Genomic DNA, 21,498 nt, shown 5'->3' with positions numbered 1-21,498 from the left:
TAGATGGTAAATTACAGCATCATCTGCAAACAATCTAAGGGGGCTGCTCAGATTATCACCTAGATCATTTATGTAAATCAGGAACAGCAGAGGGCCTATGACACTACCTTGCGGAATGCGAGATATCACTTCTGTTCTACTCGATGATTTAATGTTTATCACTACGAACTGTGACCTCTCTGAGAGGAAATCCGAATCCAGTCACACAACTGAGACGATACTCCATATGCATGAAATTCGATTAACAATCGCTTGCAAGGAATGGTATCAATAACCTTCTGGAAATCTAGGAATATGGAATCGATCTGAGATCCCTTGTCGACAGCATTCATTACTTCATGGGAATAATGAGATAGCTGTGTTGCACAAGAACGATGTCATCTGAATCCATGTTGACAGTATATGCTCCAAAATCCTACTGCAAATTGAGATCAGTGAGATGGGTCTGTAATTCAGTGGGTTACTCCTATTTCGTTTCTTGAATATTGGTGTGACCTTTGCTACTTTCCAGTCTAGGAATAGACCTTTCGTTAAGTGAGAGATTGTATAAGATTGCTAAGAAAGGTGCTGTTGTGTCTGCATACTCTGAAAGGAACCTGATTGGTATACCATCTGGACCAAAAGACTTGCCTTTCTTAAGTGATTTGAGTTGTTTCGCAGCACCTAAGATATCTTCTTTTATGTCACTCATGCTAACAGCTGTTCTGGTTTCGAATTCTCCTGTATTTACTTCTTCTTCTTTCGTGAAGGAATTACGGAAAACTATATTTAGTAACTCCGCTTTAGTGGCACCATCATTGGTAACATTTCCATCGCTATTGTACAGTGATGGTATTGACTGTTTTTTGCCACTGGTGTACTTTACATGCAACCAGAATCTCTTTGGGTTTTCTACCATATTTGGAGACAATGTTTCATTGTGGAAACTATTAAAAACATCTCGCATTGACGTCTGCACTAAGTTTCGAGCTTCCGTGAAACTTAACCAGTCTTGGGATTTTGCATTCTTCTAAATTTGGCATGCTTTTTTCGTTGCTTCTGCAACAGTTCTGACGTGTTTGGTGTACCATGAGTATGAAAGTATGTGACATAAATGGCCATATCTTATGGTTGAACTGGCTTAGAAGTTTAAAACATTTTCACTGCCAAGGGACCATTGGCCTCAGTATGCGGCATAAATTTTAACTTGATTGGTCTACTCATACCTGAGGAAAAAGTTTCTTAGACAGTTTGAACACAGAGCGATCCTATATGGGTTCCAGTTTTACAGAGTGAGGCATGGGACCCTAAAGGAGGGAGGGGTTGGGGAATATATATTTATATACACACACTGCAGTAGAACTAACAGATACACAAGCAACATGAATGAATTTTTAAGATTTTGCAATTTTCAAGTCAGTTTTTAATTCTTGGTTGTCCCCCCTGATCTAGTGTTTGCCATAATATTCCTGACCTTCAGAATGTATGATTATGCTCCTTCTCTCCCCTGTTCAACTTTTTCTTTTTTTTTTAAATTAAGGAACATTGAGAAAATTCCAAATGCTTTAGCTTAAATAGTGTGTTTGTTCCCGATTTCTGTTTCAGCAGATCATAGAATGACACACTTTTGTCACAAGTATCCATAACCCATTCAAAATCAATTAAAGTACTGTTAGCTTTTCTTGTGGAAAGATTGAATCTGTTCTCACTTCTGTTCAATTTCTGTGTAAGAAGATTGGTTAAATGAGAACTTGTAAGTTACTTGTATTCTCTTGCGAACTGATTAGTAAGTAAGTTTCCCTTTCATTTCCCATGTATTTAATTTAAAGATTGAAGTCATTCCTTGTTGAAGCAAGTGCTTTCCTTATTTCTACTCAGAATGAAACTTTGTCTTATTGAATTGAAATTGCTTTTTATGATTTCATCATGTACGAAATGTTGTATTCAGTACAGTGTAGTATTTCTTTGCAGCCCGTACCTACACGTCAGCGCCGAGCTCTTCTCCGTGCTGCTGGAGTGAGAAAAATTGACTCCCTAGAAAAAGATGAATGCAGGGATATTCGTTCATCTCGTGAGTTCTGTGGATGTAGTTGCAAAGGATACTGTGATCCTGATACTTGTAGCTGTTCACAAGCTGGAATAAAATGCCAGGTACAGTACAGTGTCTCCTGCCATAATATTGTACTGAACATCTGTAGAGAGGAGGACATAGATTCCAGTCAACAAGATTCAGAACACTAATGCACATTATCTACAGAAAAACTTTAGTTTATCAATGGTCATTGTAACATTAATCATTGGTCAGTGAAAGTATAGGCAATTAATAAAATGACTGATTCCATTGTGTTCTGTAGTGATATGAAGATATCTGCTGTACTGAGGTGTGCAGCAGAAACTTTGGAGTATTTTAAACTATAAATTTATGCATGAAACACTTTGAATTTTTGTTGCTGATAGCAACAGTTGAAACCATTGCCATCTTGGCGGTTGAATTGGTTTATGGTACACAGCAGTGTACGTGACAGTCAGTATAGAATGCTGGTCAGTTGAATGCAAAAATACATTATTTGTTTCAACAAAATTTCAACATTGGGCAATGGCCTAGCCACTTTGCAAAAGGTTCATCAGATAGCTCAGAACAGCACAGCAGCTTCAAACAAGTCAACTGATCGGCCATTTATTGTTCACATCCTGGACAACCGTGCAGCAGTAAGAATGTTTTCAGGCATTCTTAAAGTCTCAATATGTCTGTCAGAAATGTGCAACATATGGTGCATTTGGGTATTAAGTTTTTATAAAATGACTTACTTGGGTGCTATAATAATTGATGCTGCATCTCTCCTCTCCAGCTCGAGGAGCTAATTATATACCTTCTATTACTAGTCATTTTTGGGAAGTAGGCACTGAAGTGGTTTGATGGAGAACAGATCCTGGGGCATCACTGATTATACAACTTGTTGCTGAAGTTATTACTCATTTGAAACCAATTTTAATATACTTAGTTTTAGTAACTTAACGAATACCACAATAAAACATTAATCACTTCAGAGTGGAACATTAAGTTTGTCTGAATGTTGCATAGATGGTTGGCTTGAACACATCAGCAAGCACAGCTGCCAAACAACTGCAAGAGATACTATTTACTGTCTACCCCAGCGCTATGCTGTTTGTACATACAGAGCAACAACCACTACTTTAGAAAGTGTTGTAAGCAGGCACAGATTATTTTTAATGCTGGGTACAGCTGAACCAGTAGTAGCTGCAGTGACACAAATCAATAAGCTTAAAACAAAATATAACAAATATTCTGACATGGAAGGATATAGGATCTTCACAAGTTCCATTCCTATTAAGTGCATTAATAATTGCCCGGAGACAAACGTTGAAATCTCTGTATGCAGCTTCGGGTGATAGTTTCTTAACAGTTTCATTGTCTGACAAAGCTCTTTATCATTTTTTGGGCAGAAAATGGGTACTGGACGCCTGCTAATTCTTACCATTGTTAAGACCGACCACATTACATCATGTATATATGAGAAAGGTGACACTGGCACACCCATTCCAGATGGTTATGTTGCATCAAACTGTAGCAGAGAAAATGAACCATATGAATAGCCGTATGCAGGAGCTGTGGTTCCTACAGGATGGTGCAACCATACATAGCATGAACATCCATGACAACCTTGTGCAGAGTGTTTCCAAAGCAACTTGTTTCCATGCTTTTGGTTTTGCTGTTTTGTCCAAAGTTATTAGCACAAAAGTGGAGGTCATAAACAGTGGCATTCCTCATAATGTTATAGTGAGTGCATACACTAATGCTGAATGTTGCATTGCCAAGAGTGATGCTCACATGGAGGGCATAATTTATAAAAAGTTACATTCATAATGAATAGTTATGAGTGCTCTTTGAAATTTAAATTAATAATATGTAATTACAATTAAATATGACTTTTAAAATATAATATAATGGCAAAGATGTCATCAGTGTATCTAAACCAAACAATGGTTTGAAGGCTTATGAATCCCAGGAAAGCCCCATCCAAGTGACCCATGAAAAGGTTGCCATAGGAAGGAGCCATGACTATAAACCTGATCTGTATGTATGTATGCCCCTCAAAGATAATGTTTCATAAATATTAAGTTGGTTAAGGCGAGCAGGAAGCATGTCATAGGTTTGGAAGTAGGTGGGCACTATTTGAGGTAATGTTCAGCAGCAAACCAGCCATCTACATGGGCAATGTTTGTATAGAGGAGGTGGCATCAATGGGGGTCAAGAAGAATTGGTTTGTGTTTCTTAGCATTTTCTCCCACCACCACTAGGTGAGTATAGATTTTATCTATCCAATTGAAGCGTCATTTTAGGTTGTTCACTGATGTTTCTCATTACCTGTTGTTATTGCACCATGTAAAACAGCTAACAATAAGAAGCTGAGTGATACAGAACTTGAATAGCTATCTAAAGTAGAGAAATCAGATTGGTATGAGTTCATTATAGTCAGACTCTAAACAGTGTGTCTAAAATTCGTTTTAAGCTTAGCAGTCTACTGAAGATTCAAACACAGATGTCTGTGAATGCAAGGAAGATAATGACAATGTAGGTGCTACAAACAGTGATGTGTAATGTGTGGAATGAAATTTCTCAGAGCCACCTTTATCTGTGTTCAGTGAGAAGGTGAGTTGAGGATATGATTTTGTGGGAGCTGTGGTGATACTAGTGTAGCGGCAAAAACTATAAATGGCATTCCCATAGCAATTCTTTTATTGTAGCATTTGTCTGATTCATGTTTGAAAGCAAATTCATTTAATAATATTGTTAGCCACATCTACAGAAGTTTCTCATAAAAGCCTGACCAGTAGACATACATTGGGTGGAATTGGCATTCAGTAAAACATACTTTGTTTTCTTTTTTCAAATTATTGTGTATTTATGTTTATGCATTGTGCTTTTCAATAGTGACGTATTTAGCTTTTTAGCAACTCCAGTATAATATAAATGGAAAAAACTTGGGTAACGAATTTAGAGCTACCTTGGCTTCCATACCAAACCTAAGTAAGTAAATAAATAAATTAATTAATTGCTCAGCACCCTGCTGTTATCAAAGCTCTGCCACAAACATGTTATTAAAGCTAAGAGCCGTGCTTCACTTCACTTGCTGCTCTCTTTGACACTCTTATTATCACAGTTCTAAAAGAAACGTACCCTTAGAAACAGATTGCAAAATTTTGTAATTGATGGACTTATTCATTTGTTAATAGAATAAAAATCATTTTTACACTGTCACATAGTGATGATTTGTTATGAACGAAATAGATTTTGCTGGTTATTGAGATATCTGCACTTCAGAAAACTCATTGCTACAATTACTAATTCTACAATGGTAGACCATTTGTGGATCATTTAGCAACATTGTAGAACATTAAGCTCTATGAATCCAATTCTTTGGTTCTCAAAATGAAGAAAAGATCTATTGCAGCAAGTCGGCAGACAAGACAGAAATAGGTCATGCATCTGGAGTTGTACACCTGATGATGGAAACCACCTTGACAAAGGACATGCATTTTATTTAGATTATCTTTATAATTCTGTAGCTCTTGACAAAAGTGGTGTCTACTTATAAAACCTATGTGTGAAACATTACCTAATGACAGATGCTCTTGTGGAAGCAATATATCAGTCAATCCATACAGTTTCCAAAACCTTGGGTGGAACATCAGTGGCATATTAAATAATTGTGATTGAGGCGGAGGAGGAGGAGGAAGAAGAAGAAGAAGAAAAAACTGCTTCATGAATAAACAGAGTTATATTTGATGTAACAACAATCTTGTTCCACACATCAACATGGGATGCTGTCGCCAAAAAGACTGTAATATTCTTTAGGTGCAACAACAATTTTGTCAGGGACATTGCCTATAATCTTAGTGCTGCAGGGGACTGGATTCTTGACAAAAGGAGACTACAAGGAACTTCACCAACTCATTTATGTTTCAATGAGCACCCCTGACATTGCATTTAAATAACACAATCTCTTGTAAAAAGTTGTTCCTGAGAAAGGTGGAGGTTATCACTGAAGGCATGAATTTTCATTGTAACTTGATGCGATAAGTATACTAAGAATAATTTTTGAATGACGGTGTACTTATTTGCAAGTAGTGTCAAAATGAAGTCCTTGCCATTTCTAATATGCACCATGCTGAAATGGTTAAAGTTTCTTCGAAATTTAAGATTGTCAGAAACTAAAATAGGTGGTAAGTCAGGCATTGATCAGTACAATCAAAAACTTTCATATTATTCTGCTGTGCTAAATCTTATTAGATGGCCAGAAAAGATTGCTTTACATACTGTGGAAATGTAACTGAACAACACAGATCTGTTTTACATTCAGATAACTGGAAGGTGTAACATACTTTCTTTTAGAGGAAACTTTCTTCAAGCATTCATAGGAATAAGATGCTAGTCATCCAGTAGAAAACTAAAACAGATGTCCCCCCAGGGGGCTCGCTGCTCTTTAGCTGGTTTGTGCTTAGCTCCCATGGGTCCCCAGCCTTTGCAGCATCTTTTCCCTTCTGTGCTGCATGTCTATCATCTTGCTATTCTTTTTCACCTCCCTTGGGGAACATGTCAGGTGTTTTTGGAAGTGTTCTGCACTGTCCATAGCTGACATAAGAACAGTCTCACCATGTTTTGTTCCCTTTTCCTTTCTTCGTTCACCTTCTCCTATCCTCTCTCTACATTGATGTTTGAGGTTCCTCTCTTTCCTTCTACCTCCCTGTGCATCCTGCAGGCCATCACGTGTCTGACACGTAACAAGTGACTGGGTAATGCGTAATTCCCAGCCCCGGGTCGACAGGTAGGGTTAGCATGTATTCCATGCTATAGGCGAGGCCTAGGGATGGGCTATTGCCTGAGATGCTACCTTCCCAAACTGCCGATTCGTCCATCTGTCAGGTGTTCGGGAGTTGTTACCTGAGGTGTGAACAATCACCAAAGGTGGGTGTGCCTCATTGTGAAGGGGATCCCCAGTTGGAAGGAGCACGCCATCGGAGACGTGGGCAATCGTGGAGGATTTTCTTGCAATGAGCCAGTCATCATCTTTGCAGTCCATGTCCACCAAATGTAAATGCAACAAAGCTATCAATTCAAATGCCCTCCTAGCTGCACCGCACGTGATTTCATGAACTGAAGATGGTCAGTCCTTTGCAATGGTAAATTCGTTTCTAATTCAGAAAGGTGTTGATGCAATTACCAGCCCCATGAAATCCTGCTCTCGTTTATGCAATGGCACTTTGCTTTTGGAGACTACTTCTGATTCTCAAGCACAACCACTACTTGCCACATTGCTTCTCCACACCTATCCTGTTTGCCGCAAGCTATAGAACTCTGAATTCTTCCCGTGGAGTTATTTACACTAGGCTCCTCAACAGTCTGACCGAGGCCGAAATCCAAACTTATGTCTCGGATCAGGGTGTCATTGCCATCCATCGGGTGATGAAAAAGTTAGATGCCTCCTTAGTGCCCACATATACTCTTTTTCTTACCATTGATAGATTGGTGCTTCTTTCCAAGATCACTCAGGTTATGACGCTATCACAGTCCAACTGTACATTCCGAGCCCAATGCACTGTACCAGTGTCATCATTTCAACCACACTCAACTGTCTTGTCGACACCCAGCCATATGCGCAACTTGCGGTAGGGATGCGCACGAGGTCAATTGTCCGCCTCCTTCATCCCTCTCTGTCAACTGCAGTGATGATCACGCCGCCACCTTTCGAGATTGTCCTTTGTATCTCGATGAGTGGGGATGTCCAGGAAATCTGGGTAAAGGAAAAAATATCTTATCCAGTTGCTCGTTATTGGCTAGTCACAAACTTTGTGTTCTACAGCCTGGCACTTACAGTACTGTTCTTGCTACACCTAGCTCCTTAAAGGGCATGGCCACACAGACATGTGACGTCATATTCAGCTCTGAGGTTTTGAAATCGCCCATGTCATGTTAGCATCACTCTCTCCTCGTCCGGCTGTGCAACAAGCCATCAGACTGTCACCTTGTGGGGTGAAGTCACAAGCTATACAACTGGCAGGCTGGAAAGGACAGAAGGAACACTCCTGTGAAGACTTCCTATGTCCCTCTAGCCAACCAATGCCTGAATCTCCCTCCAGTAACCAGAAAGGCTCGAGTAAGTCCAAAAAAGGCAAACGGTCTTCTCCTTCGCCGATTCGTAGATCCTCTTAGTGTCATCACGTGATACCCTCGCCCAGCCGACCTCCATGTCACCAGTGCGCACCATCAACCATGTTTGTGCGTTTGATTCTGCAGCCGACAGCAGAAGAAAGCCGACGCTTCTGTGGACCTCAGGGAGCAGGACACTCCTGCCTCTGTGCCCTGTAGCAGCAAGTCTTCACAGGCTGGCACTCGGCAGCTGCTGATGTGACACCCTTTCATTTTTTCCTCATCGTGAGTCTCTTCCAACTGAATGTTTGCAGCTCTGCCTTCAATTCAATAAAGAGGATTTACGACTGCTCTTCGAGTCACAGTGTCCACTTGTTCTCTGCCTTCAGGAAACAAAATTGCGTCCTCATGATCGGTTTGAACTTTCGCATTTCTTCCTGGTTCGTTTTGACCACCCCCCTGACATCAGTATTCCATTCCATGGGGGAGTCGTGCTGCTCATATGGAATGATGTTCATAGTCAACACATCTCTCTTACTACCCGTCTTCAAGCTGTTGCAATTTGCCTTTCACTTCTTCACTTAACCTTTTCCCTTTTTACCGTTTACATTCCTCTGTCTTTTTGATGTCACAAGGGCAGACGTCCTCCATCTTATTGGGCAACTGCTTGGTATCTTTAATGCACACCATCCCCTTTGGGGTTCTCACAGAACCTGTCCAAGAGGTGCCCTCTTGGCTGACCCTCTTAATCAACTTAACCTCTTCTGACCTAACACAGGAGCACCCATGTTCATTTCAGACTCCTTGCACACCTATTTCCATTTGGACCTATCCTGCACTGCCCAGCTTGCCCATCATCTTGAGTGGTCCATTCTCTCTGACTCATACTCCAGCGACCATTTCCCATGTATCCTCATTACCATGCCATGTCCCAGTCACTTGGTGGACTGAGGCATGGCGTGACGTAGTTCACATGCGGAGACATGCTCTCCACGTTTTTAACAGTCATCCTACGATGGAAAACCGCATTCATTATATACAGATGCATGCACAGTGTCATCGTGTTCTTCAGGATAGCAGAAAAGCTAGCTGGATTTTGTTCACTAGTTCTTTTAACAGTTCCATTCCCTTTTCTGTCATGTGGGCCAACCTCTGACATCTTTTCTCTCTGGCACCAAGATCAATTCCCCTATTTCCAGCCTGACGGTAGCAGACAATGTCATCGTGGACCCTATTGCTATCTCCAACATGTTGGGCCACCATTTTGAGGAGATTTTGAGCTCCTCCCACTGTCACCCTGCCTTCCTACTTCAGAAATGAGCGGAGGTGGTTTGGACAATATCCTTCTCTTCTCAGACTCGTGAGTGCTACAATGCTGCCTTTACTAAGAGGGAGCTAGATCATGCTCTCACTTCATCCTGATCCTCCACTCCAGAGCCAGATGCTAACATTCAGATGTTGCAGCACCTTTCTCCTGTGGGCAAGCACTTTCAGCTTAATACATACAACCGCATCTGGGCAGAGGGCATGTTTGCCAGACGTGAAGCCACTGTCATACCCCAACCTAAGCCCGGTAAGGACAATCACCTTCCTTCTAACTGCTTGCCCCATTTCTCTCAACAGCTGTGTTTGCAAGGTGATGGAACTCCTGATTCGTGCCTGGCTGGTACGGTGGCTCGAGTCTTGCCGTCTACTACCATTGCACAGTGTGGATTTTGAGTGCACTGTTCTGCAGTTGACCTTCTCATCACTTTGTCCACCTATGTCATGAATAGTTTTCTGCGGAAATTCCAGACTGACCATGTTTTTTGATTTGGAGAAAGCCTAAGACACCTGCTGGAGGACTGATATCCTTCGTGCTCTCTACATGTGGGGCTTCTGTGGCCATCTGCCCCATTTTGTTCAGGAATTTTTAAAAGGCTGAGTTTTTAAGGTTGTGTGGGTTCAGCCTTGTCAGACACCTTTATCCAGGAAAGCGGTGTGCCTCGGGGGTTCTGTCCTGAGCGTCAGGTTATTAAGCGTATCCCAGCGGCTTGGACGACTACCTCTCGACCCTCCCACTGTGAGATCATTTTAACTGGGTGTGCTTATTGGGCACTGTCTTTTTAGCCATTGTCATTTGTTAAGTGTAATGTGCACCACTTTGTGCACATTGAGCCCAACTTTTAACTGTCCGCCATTTCCTGACATAATGCCCTTTTTTTTAATAGGTTACATTTCCATTTGTGTTTGCTGAGCTGTCGACTGCGTTTTACTTTTTATCCATCGTAGCAATATGACTAAGACCATTTAATTTTTAGTTCTGGACCTCTGTTTCTCTATGGCGTATTTTATAGACCTTTCTCCGCATCCCTGTTTTTAGCTGTCTTCTCTTCCATCGATTTGGATTGACATGTAGGTGTTCTAACTCCACTCTTTGTCTTTGTGTTCTACAGTTTTGACATGGGCATGTCTGACAAAAACAAACAAATAAAACAGAAGGCAGGTTTCATCGTGTAAAGACTACTCCTGTCACTCAGAAAAAAGTATTATTACTGAAGCTGTAGCATTGAACATGACAGAAGATATAGTATAAATCATTCTAAGAGGGGTACATAAAAAAGTATGTTATGTAGGAGAATACTTAAATATTATGATAAATGAAAATAACCTGATCTTGTATTTCCTTCAGTAATGCTTATGTTGAAAACTGTCAGTTCTATGAACTTGTTTATTTAGTTTTAACAGTTTGATCTAAAATAAAAATTATGTACCACCATGTCCAAATATTCCCATGACCTGTAAATTATACATTTTGGTAATGAGTGTATTTGTACTTGGCTTTATGTAGAAATTGTTTGTATGAGTTAATTCACATTTGCCACATTTAGTCAGTTTCTTGGGTATTGGGCAAATCTATCATAACATTTGATGTGTTATGTCATTTGTAGCTCTTGGAATTGATACATGCAGCCATCGAAAGGAAGCATGCTTCCATACTCTCAGAATAGTAAGCTGAAAGAGTGGTAATCATTGCATTCTGGTGGGGAAAGTGTTAGAAATTTGAAGTAAGTTTGAAGGAAATAAGATTAAGACATGTATTTTTAGAGTGCTAGAGTGAAAGTGGTATGCAGAAGACAGGTCTTGGAGTTAATATAGTGGTCAAAAAAGATAAAACAGAACAGCACTTTACACAAAAGAAGAGCAGAAACATTAAGAGAGAATATTTTTGACCTGAAAGAACATGAATGGTCAATTGCATTTGTCCTGTTAAAGAAATGCAGTTGTTGGCATCTGTCATTTCAATCACAGTATGTTGTCAGCCATAAAGCAACAATCCTAGGTAGCTTCTTGGTTAGAATTTACTATAACTTTTTCTATCTGCTGACAGAGAAACTAATCCTAACAAGTAATTCCAAGATAAATAACCATGTGCATTAAGTGAGCTGAAAGAAAAAGGCATGGAAAAATTGAGATACAATTTTGAAGACAGTGACAACTCCCTGTGTGTTGTTCCTTGTCTTTGTTGAACATTTTAAGCTTCCATCAAGTTCAAGATTTACTTCTGTTATATGGAGCAGTTATAAAACGTATATGAATGCTAGGAATTTTCTATCAGAACAACTCTCTACTTTTACTTTGTTTTCAGTAATAAAACATTAAATCTGTTTGTAACACAACTTGTTGCCCCAAATGACAGTGATGTAGATGGCTTTCTACATTTATTACTGGAAATTGTGGAATTACAGAAAAATATTGACTGATATACAGTTGTCATGTTGGCTTAAGTCAATGCTCGGATGCAAAACCCCAGCACTGTTTGGGACCAGCAGCTGTTGGGATCATTTGCATTTTCAGAAATACATTGTTGTTGCAAGGCAATATGATTAGTGGTAGTGTGTGTGCACTCACTTCAAAATATTAATCACTATTATAATTTAAGATGATAATGCAACACCTGTTTATAACCAGTGTTTTTTCAACTGCCACACAAGAGGTAATGTTTCAATCAGAATTATAATTTTGTCAAGAAACTGCTTTATGTGTAGTACCAGAGCAACCAATGGTTCTTTTGCCAATCTTTTGTTTCTCCTTTGCTGTAACTCACAATTTTGTAATCTTCATACAATAGTTGCACTACCAGGAGTCAATTATGCACCTCCTTAACTAGGCTGCCAGTGGTTGCAGTGGTTATGTGAAAGAATTATTTCCTTGAAAATGTCTGAGCATGTGTAAATACTAACCACTATTTTGCGGTATGGTGCAGTACCAAAACATGACTATTTTCAGGCTGCTTTTATATGAGATAATAATTCATTGAAAATTGTATTAATGCACGCTATGGCTGTAAAAATAAATGTATATTTATACTACTACTACTACTACTACTACTATCACCACCACCACCACCACCACCACCACCACCACCACTGCTGGTAAACTCTTAACTTTCATGTGGAATTGCTTTCATTTAGAAAATTATACATTTACATCCTGCTTACACTTGCTGTTGGATTTTCCAGGTTGATCGATTAAATTTTCCATGTGGCTGTACAAGAGATGGCTGTGCTAACTCAAGTGGACGTATAGAGTTTAATCCAGTGAGGGTACGCACACACTTCATTCACACTCTGATGAGATTGGAGTTGGAGAAAAAACAGAAATTGGAAGATGAAGAAAGCGTTGGGAGCAAGCATAGGCATCTGTCACCAAGAGTCACTTGGAGTGAAGATACCCATGTACGGTGCAACTCAAGCAGATATGAAAGTTCTGGGAAATCTGTGCATGTCAGTACTGCAAACAGTGCGTCACCACGTAAGTTCAATGGCAATTTACTACGTGAAGCTGCAGTAGGTTCACATATTGAGTCAGACTCTTGTGTCCATTCTGGAAGCTTCAACAATGTGCAGTACAGAACACAAGCAGAACCTCGTGTATCGAGCAGTTCAGACATTCAGGGAACAAATTCAAGTTATTCAGGTATAGTAGGGGATTTACCTGCAAGAGAAGATTCTTTAGATCTGTATGTGTTCAGAGATGAATGCTATTCTGAAGAAAACAGTACAGAACTATCAGTGGATCAACTGGAGAGCAATGGTGTTAATCATAGTAAGTTCAACTCCCACCATTCAAACATTCCTCTCCACCAGCAACGAAAACTGCAGAGTCCTGTGCATCATGAGTATGGAGCTGATAATAATTTTCATATCACTCAAAGTACAAATGTGAATCGAGGATTTAATGGTTCTGCAGTTTTGCAAGGCAGTGGGTTTTGCGAAACTGTTCAAACAAATTACACTCAGTCACAGACTGCAGCATCTGATGTTATTGGACTTTATGCTAATGACCAGGCAGCAAAGTACCATCCTTATTCATCTTCATTTCCCACTTTCACTTCACACCACCATCTTCAGACAGGCTCCTTTGGTCACTACAGTTCACTTTACAATTCAGAATTTAGTCCAAAAAATGATGTTCAAGTGCTGGACAGTGAAAGTTACAAAGGGAGAGTGGACTTAAATGCATCTAATGCACAATATAGTGAGCAACATCCAACACACCCTTCAAACAACAGTGTTTACCATGGATTTTCCTCTGTACCGAGTGCAAGGGAAAGCTATTCTCAAGACCACATCTCTTCAAGAGATGTGAATGGTAAAAACATGGTATCAACAGACATTGTACAGAACAATCATTATACCAATCTACATACAGTGTGTTCACTTAGCAATAAGTTGGAACCTTTCTCAGAGTTGCTGCAAGGACGATATTCTTATATTAATGGTGGGAATACTCCATCAAATGGTGTTCCCTTTGAAGAGTCTAGTAACTCTGTGCAGGGTCCATCTGCAACTTTTAATAGTAATGTGACAGCAGAACAGTTGCCGCAAAACAGCATGACTTCTGGCGCGGAGTCATCGTGCAATGTGAGCAAAGCTCAACTTGTTACTAATAACACAGGTTCCAGTGGTGGGACAGACGACTGTGATGAAAATTTTGGTGAAATTATTAAGAAATCTATGGTGGAAACTGTGTCTGCCTAATTTATGTTTGTTCTGGTGTATTTATAAAAAAGTATATATTGTAGTTATGATTCATTTCAGAAAAATGTAAAAATGTTTTAAATATATTGTATACTTTGAAAGAAGTTACTGTGCAGTGTATGATAACAACCCATGTTATATTTATTTTTCATCAAAAATATGAACCCATAAAAGAAAATGAAAATTTGTTTTAAACAAACCAAAGGAAACATACCTTTTGATTGCACTTCCTAATATTCACATTTGGTTGCTTTGAAACAAATTTCTGTATATTGCCTAGAATTAGGGGGCAGGACAGGATATATAGCAACAAATTCTCTTACATAATACACAATAAAATTGTAACATTGTTTTAATGCAGTCTATTTTCACACTTATTTTTGCAATGGATAACCCATTTCATTCTTTCAAAAAAAGTCTTAAGTTCTGATAAAATAAATGAGACATGCTAAATTTGCTAACTGATCACTGAAACACACACAACAAATAAAACAGTTTATACAATAAACACTGTTGTAGTTGCAGGGCAGTGAATGGTTCACACTGTATGTTGTCGGTGTAAGTTGTAATGCAGCACAGCTCTACAACCGTGATGGGTATCGTATATCTCACATATATTTGAGATAAGCTAAATGAGGTCAAACTTAGCACATCTTTCATTTATTTTACCAGACGTGAAGCTGTTCAGTTAATAACAAAATTGGTAATCAATGTAAACATAACTATGACAACAGACTCTGTTAAAATATGGTATTGTAATTTGGTTATAACAAATTTTCTCAGATTGATAACATGTCAAGGTGTTAATAATAAAACTGTTGTTTGCTGTCAGAGCATATTCAAAATGCTAGAAAATTTTGTATAAGAATATTTACTCTCGAAGTAAGTTGCCATGGCTTTCTTGAGGGACAGAAACTGCGTACAATCACATGTGAATTGAGAGGTTTTCTGATACACTTCTCCAAACTTCCTCAGCAGAAATAATATTTATTGAGATATACAGCAACTGTTTGAAATTTACAACTGATTATTTATTATAGTCACAGTGATGATATAATACAGTTGATTAATGGTTTTGGCTGTTAGGAGCCACTTTTCACTTGTTTCAGCATAACATGTCAACTTCATCGCTGACTCTTGCTACTGTATTTTAAAGGTAGAAACAGCTACACATGGCAATCTCAGTTGGTACTGTAATAAATAATCAGTTATGTGTCTGTGTTTGTATCTTACCTTTAATGTTATGAAATGAAAAGAGAAAGAGGTAAGTATTAATCTAATACACAGATATCTTTTGTAAAAGTTTTCACATACCACATTGACAATAGAAACAAGAAGTTGTGTTTAATTAAGGCAGTTGCAGACTGCTGTGCACGACATTCAAGAAAAAACACAACTTATTTAAGATATAGATGTTCTTGGGTTTTACCTAATGTTTTTGCTCAATTTTTTGCTTCCTTAGAATGACTGCTCTCCATAGCACACTTTATCATATTTTTTTCCTCTCTTTTTCTCTGTCAGGTCATTACTTCCTTCTTAAACACACACACACACACACACACACACACACACACACTCTCTATCTGTATCCAACAAGGAAATGTGTGAAAAAATATTAGGGTTGGGTTTATTTTATTTTATTACATGCCTTTAGAGCCAGATTAGATAACATTTCATTTCTTGTCTCAGTTAACAATTTGTTATAATGTGAGTAATAATTTTATTTGAAATTTGGAATGAAATCTCTCTTCAATGTTGTCATTCCTTGCAGTTTCTTAGTGATATTTCACAAGGGTCACTTACAATTTGTTATAATTGTGGAATTCAAGCAGAGAGAACATGTAGAAGCAGTAAACAGTTTTAATGGACACACTGCAAAATATTTAAATTAAACCTTACTTCACTCTTGATTTGCTTTATTAATACAAAAGAATGCTACTTCAGTTGTTATCCATAACATATTTCTTCATGAGTTTTGCTAATAAGTGCAGATTATTTCTGGTATCCTCATTTAATTTCTCAATTGAATCATCTAAAATTCTTTCCTCTTGTTCCATCATATAATTCTTTTTCTGTGTTACAGTCCATTCAACTGTACTGGTATCTTGTCTCATGAAACAACGTCGGCCTTGATACACCACGTAAGCCATATGCTGGAATAAAATGAAACAATTTTCACATAAATACAGATATATCAAGCATACACAATATTATCTACATTTCATAAATTGTGCAAGTTTCTCATACTATGAAAGGCAGCTATCTTCTAATGGATTTACTGGGGTTGGTAGTAAAATTGGAGGGTAGGGAAAGGGCTAGTAAATTAAGGAAAAAACCTGCAAGCTGAAACAATGCATGCCATAAGATAGAAAAAGAACAATTACAAGCTTTGACTTCTGTGGTCATTCTCAGCTTCATTAACTGCATTATCATATTTCAAAATTCATGTGTACGGCAAAGTGGTCACAAACTGGAAAGATTTTGCTGAAGAAAGGACTTGCACGGGAAGGTATGTGTTTTGAAGAAAATTATCTGGTACTTACCATAAGGGGATGCACACGAACTTCTATGACATACAAGTGAATTTTTGAAATGTCAACTGGTTTATCACCAGGTTTTAAAACTGGAGTAAAAAGTACTTCATAGGAGTCGGCCCGTACTTCTGGTAATAAGCACTTGCTCATTATTCTATCAATTCCTGTAAGAAACATGTTGTACTTTTTATGTAATAAGGTTCAGTTACACAGAAATGGAAGAATCTGTTCCATATATATGAGAAAATATTCAGAAGGTCATAAGTGGCCCAAATAAAAGTCCATAAGGAGCAAAGTTGACCATTAAAAACTGTGTTTTCACATATCACGTTTTACAAATATTACAATAAAGTCAGTAAGCACATAACTTAGGTAAAGGAATTTCCACTATGTTAATATAAAGAAATACCTACTCCATTAATTTGCATATTCTTTTATTTGTGTATTGTAAACACTGCTCACTTGAAAAATTGAAGAAAGATGATAGCTGTTGATTGTTTTGTAAAAATTTGTCTTCCTTGTACAAAAAAAAAAAAAAAAAACACAAGTGGTTATTTGTGAGGTACAAGGGTCTAATAGAACTGGACACCATGAATGAAGGAAGCAACTGTTGCTGAGGGAGCATATAAAAAACGAACCTCAAAATGCCACAGATCTTTATCAAGAATAGTTCAGTGAGCAGGATGTATACGCTCCTGGACATCCAGGGAAAACCCAGGAATTTTTACATCCGGGAGAAAACTGGGAAAACCCGGGAATTTTTCATTGTTTTAGAGTTTAAATTTTTGTAATTTTGACTGGTAAGAACTGATAAATAGAAAAATGCGTCAAAGGCTTTTGGACAGAGACTTTGGAATACTTCGTAACAATAAACTGCTGTTGACAAGCATGATGTCACAACTGTTTACATTAAGTTCATTTGAGTAGTTGCCTGGTGGCTCAAGCGCATATGCAGTACCTTCTCCCGCTTCCGGCTACTTGAAGTGTGGCTGTTAGCTGTATTAGCAGTAGCAACAAGTGCCCAGATGCTATCCGGGAAAATTTTTCTGGCCTGTCCAAGCTGCCAGATTGCCACATATGCATGGAAGTCTGGGTTGTAATGGGGAGGGGGCTAGTCTCCACGTAAGCCTTGCTTGAGTTTAGTACTTTTATTGTTTCCTCTTTATTTACACTTTTCACATCATATGAAAACAAAATGGATTTCTGTGGTTGAGAGCTATCACGTGAATTAAAATACATTCAAACAATTACAGAAGGCTAACATATGTTATTAGTTTCAGTTTTCTGGTCTTATTTTATTTCCATGTTTTTGGTAGTCAATTGCCTTACAGAATAATGAAGTTACTGTCAGTTTACTAAATAAATATGGCTTTTATTAATCTTTCCTCCAGAGGTAGTCAATTTATTAGAATCAAAGTGTTTCATTCTGCGCTATTGGCTAGTTTCAACTGCTCACTGAAGTTAAAGTTGCACATTTTCGTCTTCTGGCATGTACGACATTATGCCTCAATAAAGAACGAAACATGAGATAATACAGTACTGGTACTCCAAGAAAATGTGCATCCCTAAAACCGTCCTGAAATCTTCATTGTGAATCTGGACATATAAAAAATGTGCACTTTTAAACTGAATTATGTATTTTAGTATGGTAATGGTATTCCAATGCTCTTGGAGTATCCTATTTCTTTTATGATGTCATGTGAAATCCTTTAATACTATATATGTACAAACATATGGGCTTCCTACATCATCATAGCTGCCCAAGTGCAGTAATGCCTGTTTCTGGTGCTCTCTGGCAACTGCTAAAACGAAGCTATTTCTAACAGGTCATGGGAAAATATTGCGAGTGGTACTTTGGAAAGTGTTAGTTTCATAGTAAATTTCCTTGTATGCAAGATAGATTAGGTTACGTGTGCGAATGTGCAATGAATTTCTTAAATCACAGTGTGTTTGACTCTGATTTAAAAGTTAACATATTGAGGACTACCACTTAAAAGAATTTCGAGCCCAGAAGAACAGACATTGTCATCATTTAAAATTTTAGTTGCACATTTGTGTGATGTATCTTAAAAGTGAAACAAACGCAAAAAAGACCACTATTATATGCGAAAGCTTAACTTTTCTTGTAGCTACACTGAGTACATTAATTTAAATCATTAAATGTTTCTATTTATATATTCATACCACTTAACAGTGATGCTGCTGTGGCTGACTGTCACATGTCCAATGCTTTCAATATCTGCTGTCATTGGCTGGCAGATCACATGACATGAGCTATGACTGGCTTACAAAAGCGCATTTCAATCTCGATTTCAATGCTTCAGAAACTAATGTGCTGTTTAGACACACTACTTTCGTAATACGAATACAAAAATATACAGCATATCGTAATATGAAAATTTGCAGTGTAAATGTTGCTGCACTCCCCAGCTATGAGGAGCTATGGGTATTCCACCAGTTACATAATAAGTGTCTCGGATGCAAATACTCGGCGAAGTGACACATTGAAAGTAGAGATGTCGGATACAGCATTTCTGCCACACATTCCGATACTCACGGAAAGAATCGGGAGTATACTGCTCAAACTTGATGTAGCGACAATTTGTAAACCGTCAGAGAATACGAAAGAGTGTCTCAGAGAAAAGAGACCCACTTACGGTGTCGAGAATATACTGCTCTCCATGCTCATGGCGGCGCGTGGTAGCCGCGTGGCCTGAGGTGCCTTGCCACGGTTCGCGCGGCACCCCCCCCTACCCATTGGAGGTTCGAGTCCTCCCTGAGTGGGTTGTCCTTAGCGTAAGCTAGTTAAAGTTAGTTTAAGTAGTGTGTAAGCCTAGGGACCGATCGATGACCCCAGCGGTTTGATACCATAGGAATTTACCACAAATTTCCAATTACCATGCTCATGTGGAATAGTCTACGTTGCAATGAGTGGACGATCAACCAACAACAAGATCAACGAATATAAGCAGCACCCATGTTGCGACAGCTGGACAAAATTGGCCATGGCGTAGCACGCGCTGTGTGACTAGACCACATAACAATAATCGCCGACACAGAAGTTGCTGTGAAGAAGAGTTGCCACACTCGCTTGTGCAGGAAAGCCACAGAAATCCACATAAATGACGATAGTTTCGACTAGAGAGACAAAGCCTGAACGGATCCTGGATTCTTGTGCTACAGCAACGACCGCTGCAGTTAGCAAGGGTAGCAGCGGTAATGAAGACGGAAAAGCCCTAATAAATCTGGGGCCGCGAGCTATGGACGGGAAAAACCGACAAGTTAAAAAAACGTTATCGGTATTTCAGTTCTGAATAACAGGTATTTTCCAGTATTTGTATGGCCTCGATTACAATAGACATTTTTTTATAATAACTGAGAAAAAAACAAAATATGAATTAGCCATAGCAGACGTGCTAAAACTTTTCGTTCTTCAGTTAACCTTCTTTTAGGAAGGAGTAATTATTATTCATAAAATTTGCATTGGTTGGATATACTGCTTTATTATACACACATCAAAAAAAGTTTTGCCTCACCCCGGTTCCCAGAACTCTTGTAGACAGACGTTGGCTGTGGATATTGTATCACAGACACAATGCCTTTGACTGTTCAGAGATGTCACTAAACACGCCCAAAGATGCAAACAAGCATCCATGAGCAATCCCTATTAGACATAGGGGGTCCGACAGCCGATCAGTTCCAGTCATTCCACCAGGAATGTGGTACACAGCTCATGTTGTCTATAGTTGAACCATGCCTAGACGGTTAATACCGCGGTTCGATCGCGTCCGCATTGTTACTTTGTGCCAGGAAGGGCTCTCAACAAGGGAAGTGTCCATGCCTCTCGGAGTGAACCGAAGCGATGTTATTCGGACATGGAGGAGATACAGAGAAACAGGAACCATTCAATGAATTGATATTTTTACAGCTCCAAGGGAAAGCATACTGTCACTTTGTTGTTGTTGTTGTTGTTGTTGTTGTGGTCTTCAGTCCTGAGACTGGTTTGATGCAGCTCTCCATGCTAATCTATCCTGTGCAAGCTCCTTCATCTCCCAGTACCTACTGCAACCTACATCCTTCTGAATCTGCTTAGTGTATTCATCTCTTGGTCTCCCTCTACGATTTTTACCCTCCACGCTGCCCTCCAATGCTAAATTTGTGATCCCTTGATGCCTCAAAACATGTCCTACCAACCGATCCCTTCTTCTTGTCAAGTTGTGCCACAAACTCCTCGTCTCCCCAATCCTATTCAATACCTCCTCATTAGTTACGTGATCTACCCACCTTATCTTCAGCATTCTTCTGTAGCACCACATTTCGAAAGCTTCTATTCTCTTCTTGTCCAAACTAGTTATCGTCCATGTTTCACTTCCATACATGGCTACACTCCATACAAATACTTTCAGAAACGACTTCCTGACACTTAAATCTATACTCGATGTTAACAAATTTCTCTTCTTCAGAAACGATTTCCTTGCCATTGCCAGTCCACATTTTATATCCTCTCTACTTCGACCATCATCAGTTATTTTACTCCCTAAATAGCAAAACTCCTTTACTACTTTAAGTGTCTCATTTCCTAATCTAATTCCCTCAGCATCACCCGATTTAATTTGACTACATTCCATTATCCTCGTTTTGCTTTTGTTGATATTCATCTTATAGCCTCCTTTCAAGACACTGTCCATTCCGTTCAACTGCTCTTCCAAGTCCTTTGCTGTCTCTGACAGAATTACGATGTCATCGGCGAACCTCAAAGTTTTTACTTCTTCTCCATGAATTTTAATACCTA

General features: G+C 38.9%; 1 protein-coding gene across 7 annotated transcripts in view; it reads left to right on the top strand.

The window, feature by feature from the left end:
* LOC124797910 overlaps nt 1-14,276 on the top strand; it is a 200,598-nt gene extending 186,322 nt beyond the window's left edge. For all 7 annotated transcript variants that reach the window (XM_047261033.1, XM_047261034.1, XM_047261035.1 and 4 more), the window contains 2 exons: nt 1,951-2,130; nt 12,652-14,276. In XM_047261033.1, the coding sequence (XP_047116989.1) occupies nt 1,951-2,130; nt 12,652-14,172 (1,701 nt within the window). In that variant the 3' untranslated portion in view covers nt 14,173-14,276. The remainder of the gene's footprint in view (nt 1-1,950; nt 2,131-12,651) is intronic.
* The last annotated feature ends 7,222 nt before the right edge of the window (nt 14,277-21,498 follow it).

This window comes from Schistocerca piceifrons, chromosome 5, assembly GCF_021461385.2.
Source record: "Schistocerca piceifrons isolate TAMUIC-IGC-003096 chromosome 5, iqSchPice1.1, whole genome shotgun sequence".
Classification (NCBI taxonomy): domain Eukaryota; kingdom Metazoa; phylum Arthropoda; class Insecta; order Orthoptera; family Acrididae; genus Schistocerca; species Schistocerca piceifrons.
The sequence above is the reverse complement of the archived record's forward strand: the minus strand, read 5'-3'. Positions and strand labels throughout refer to the sequence as shown.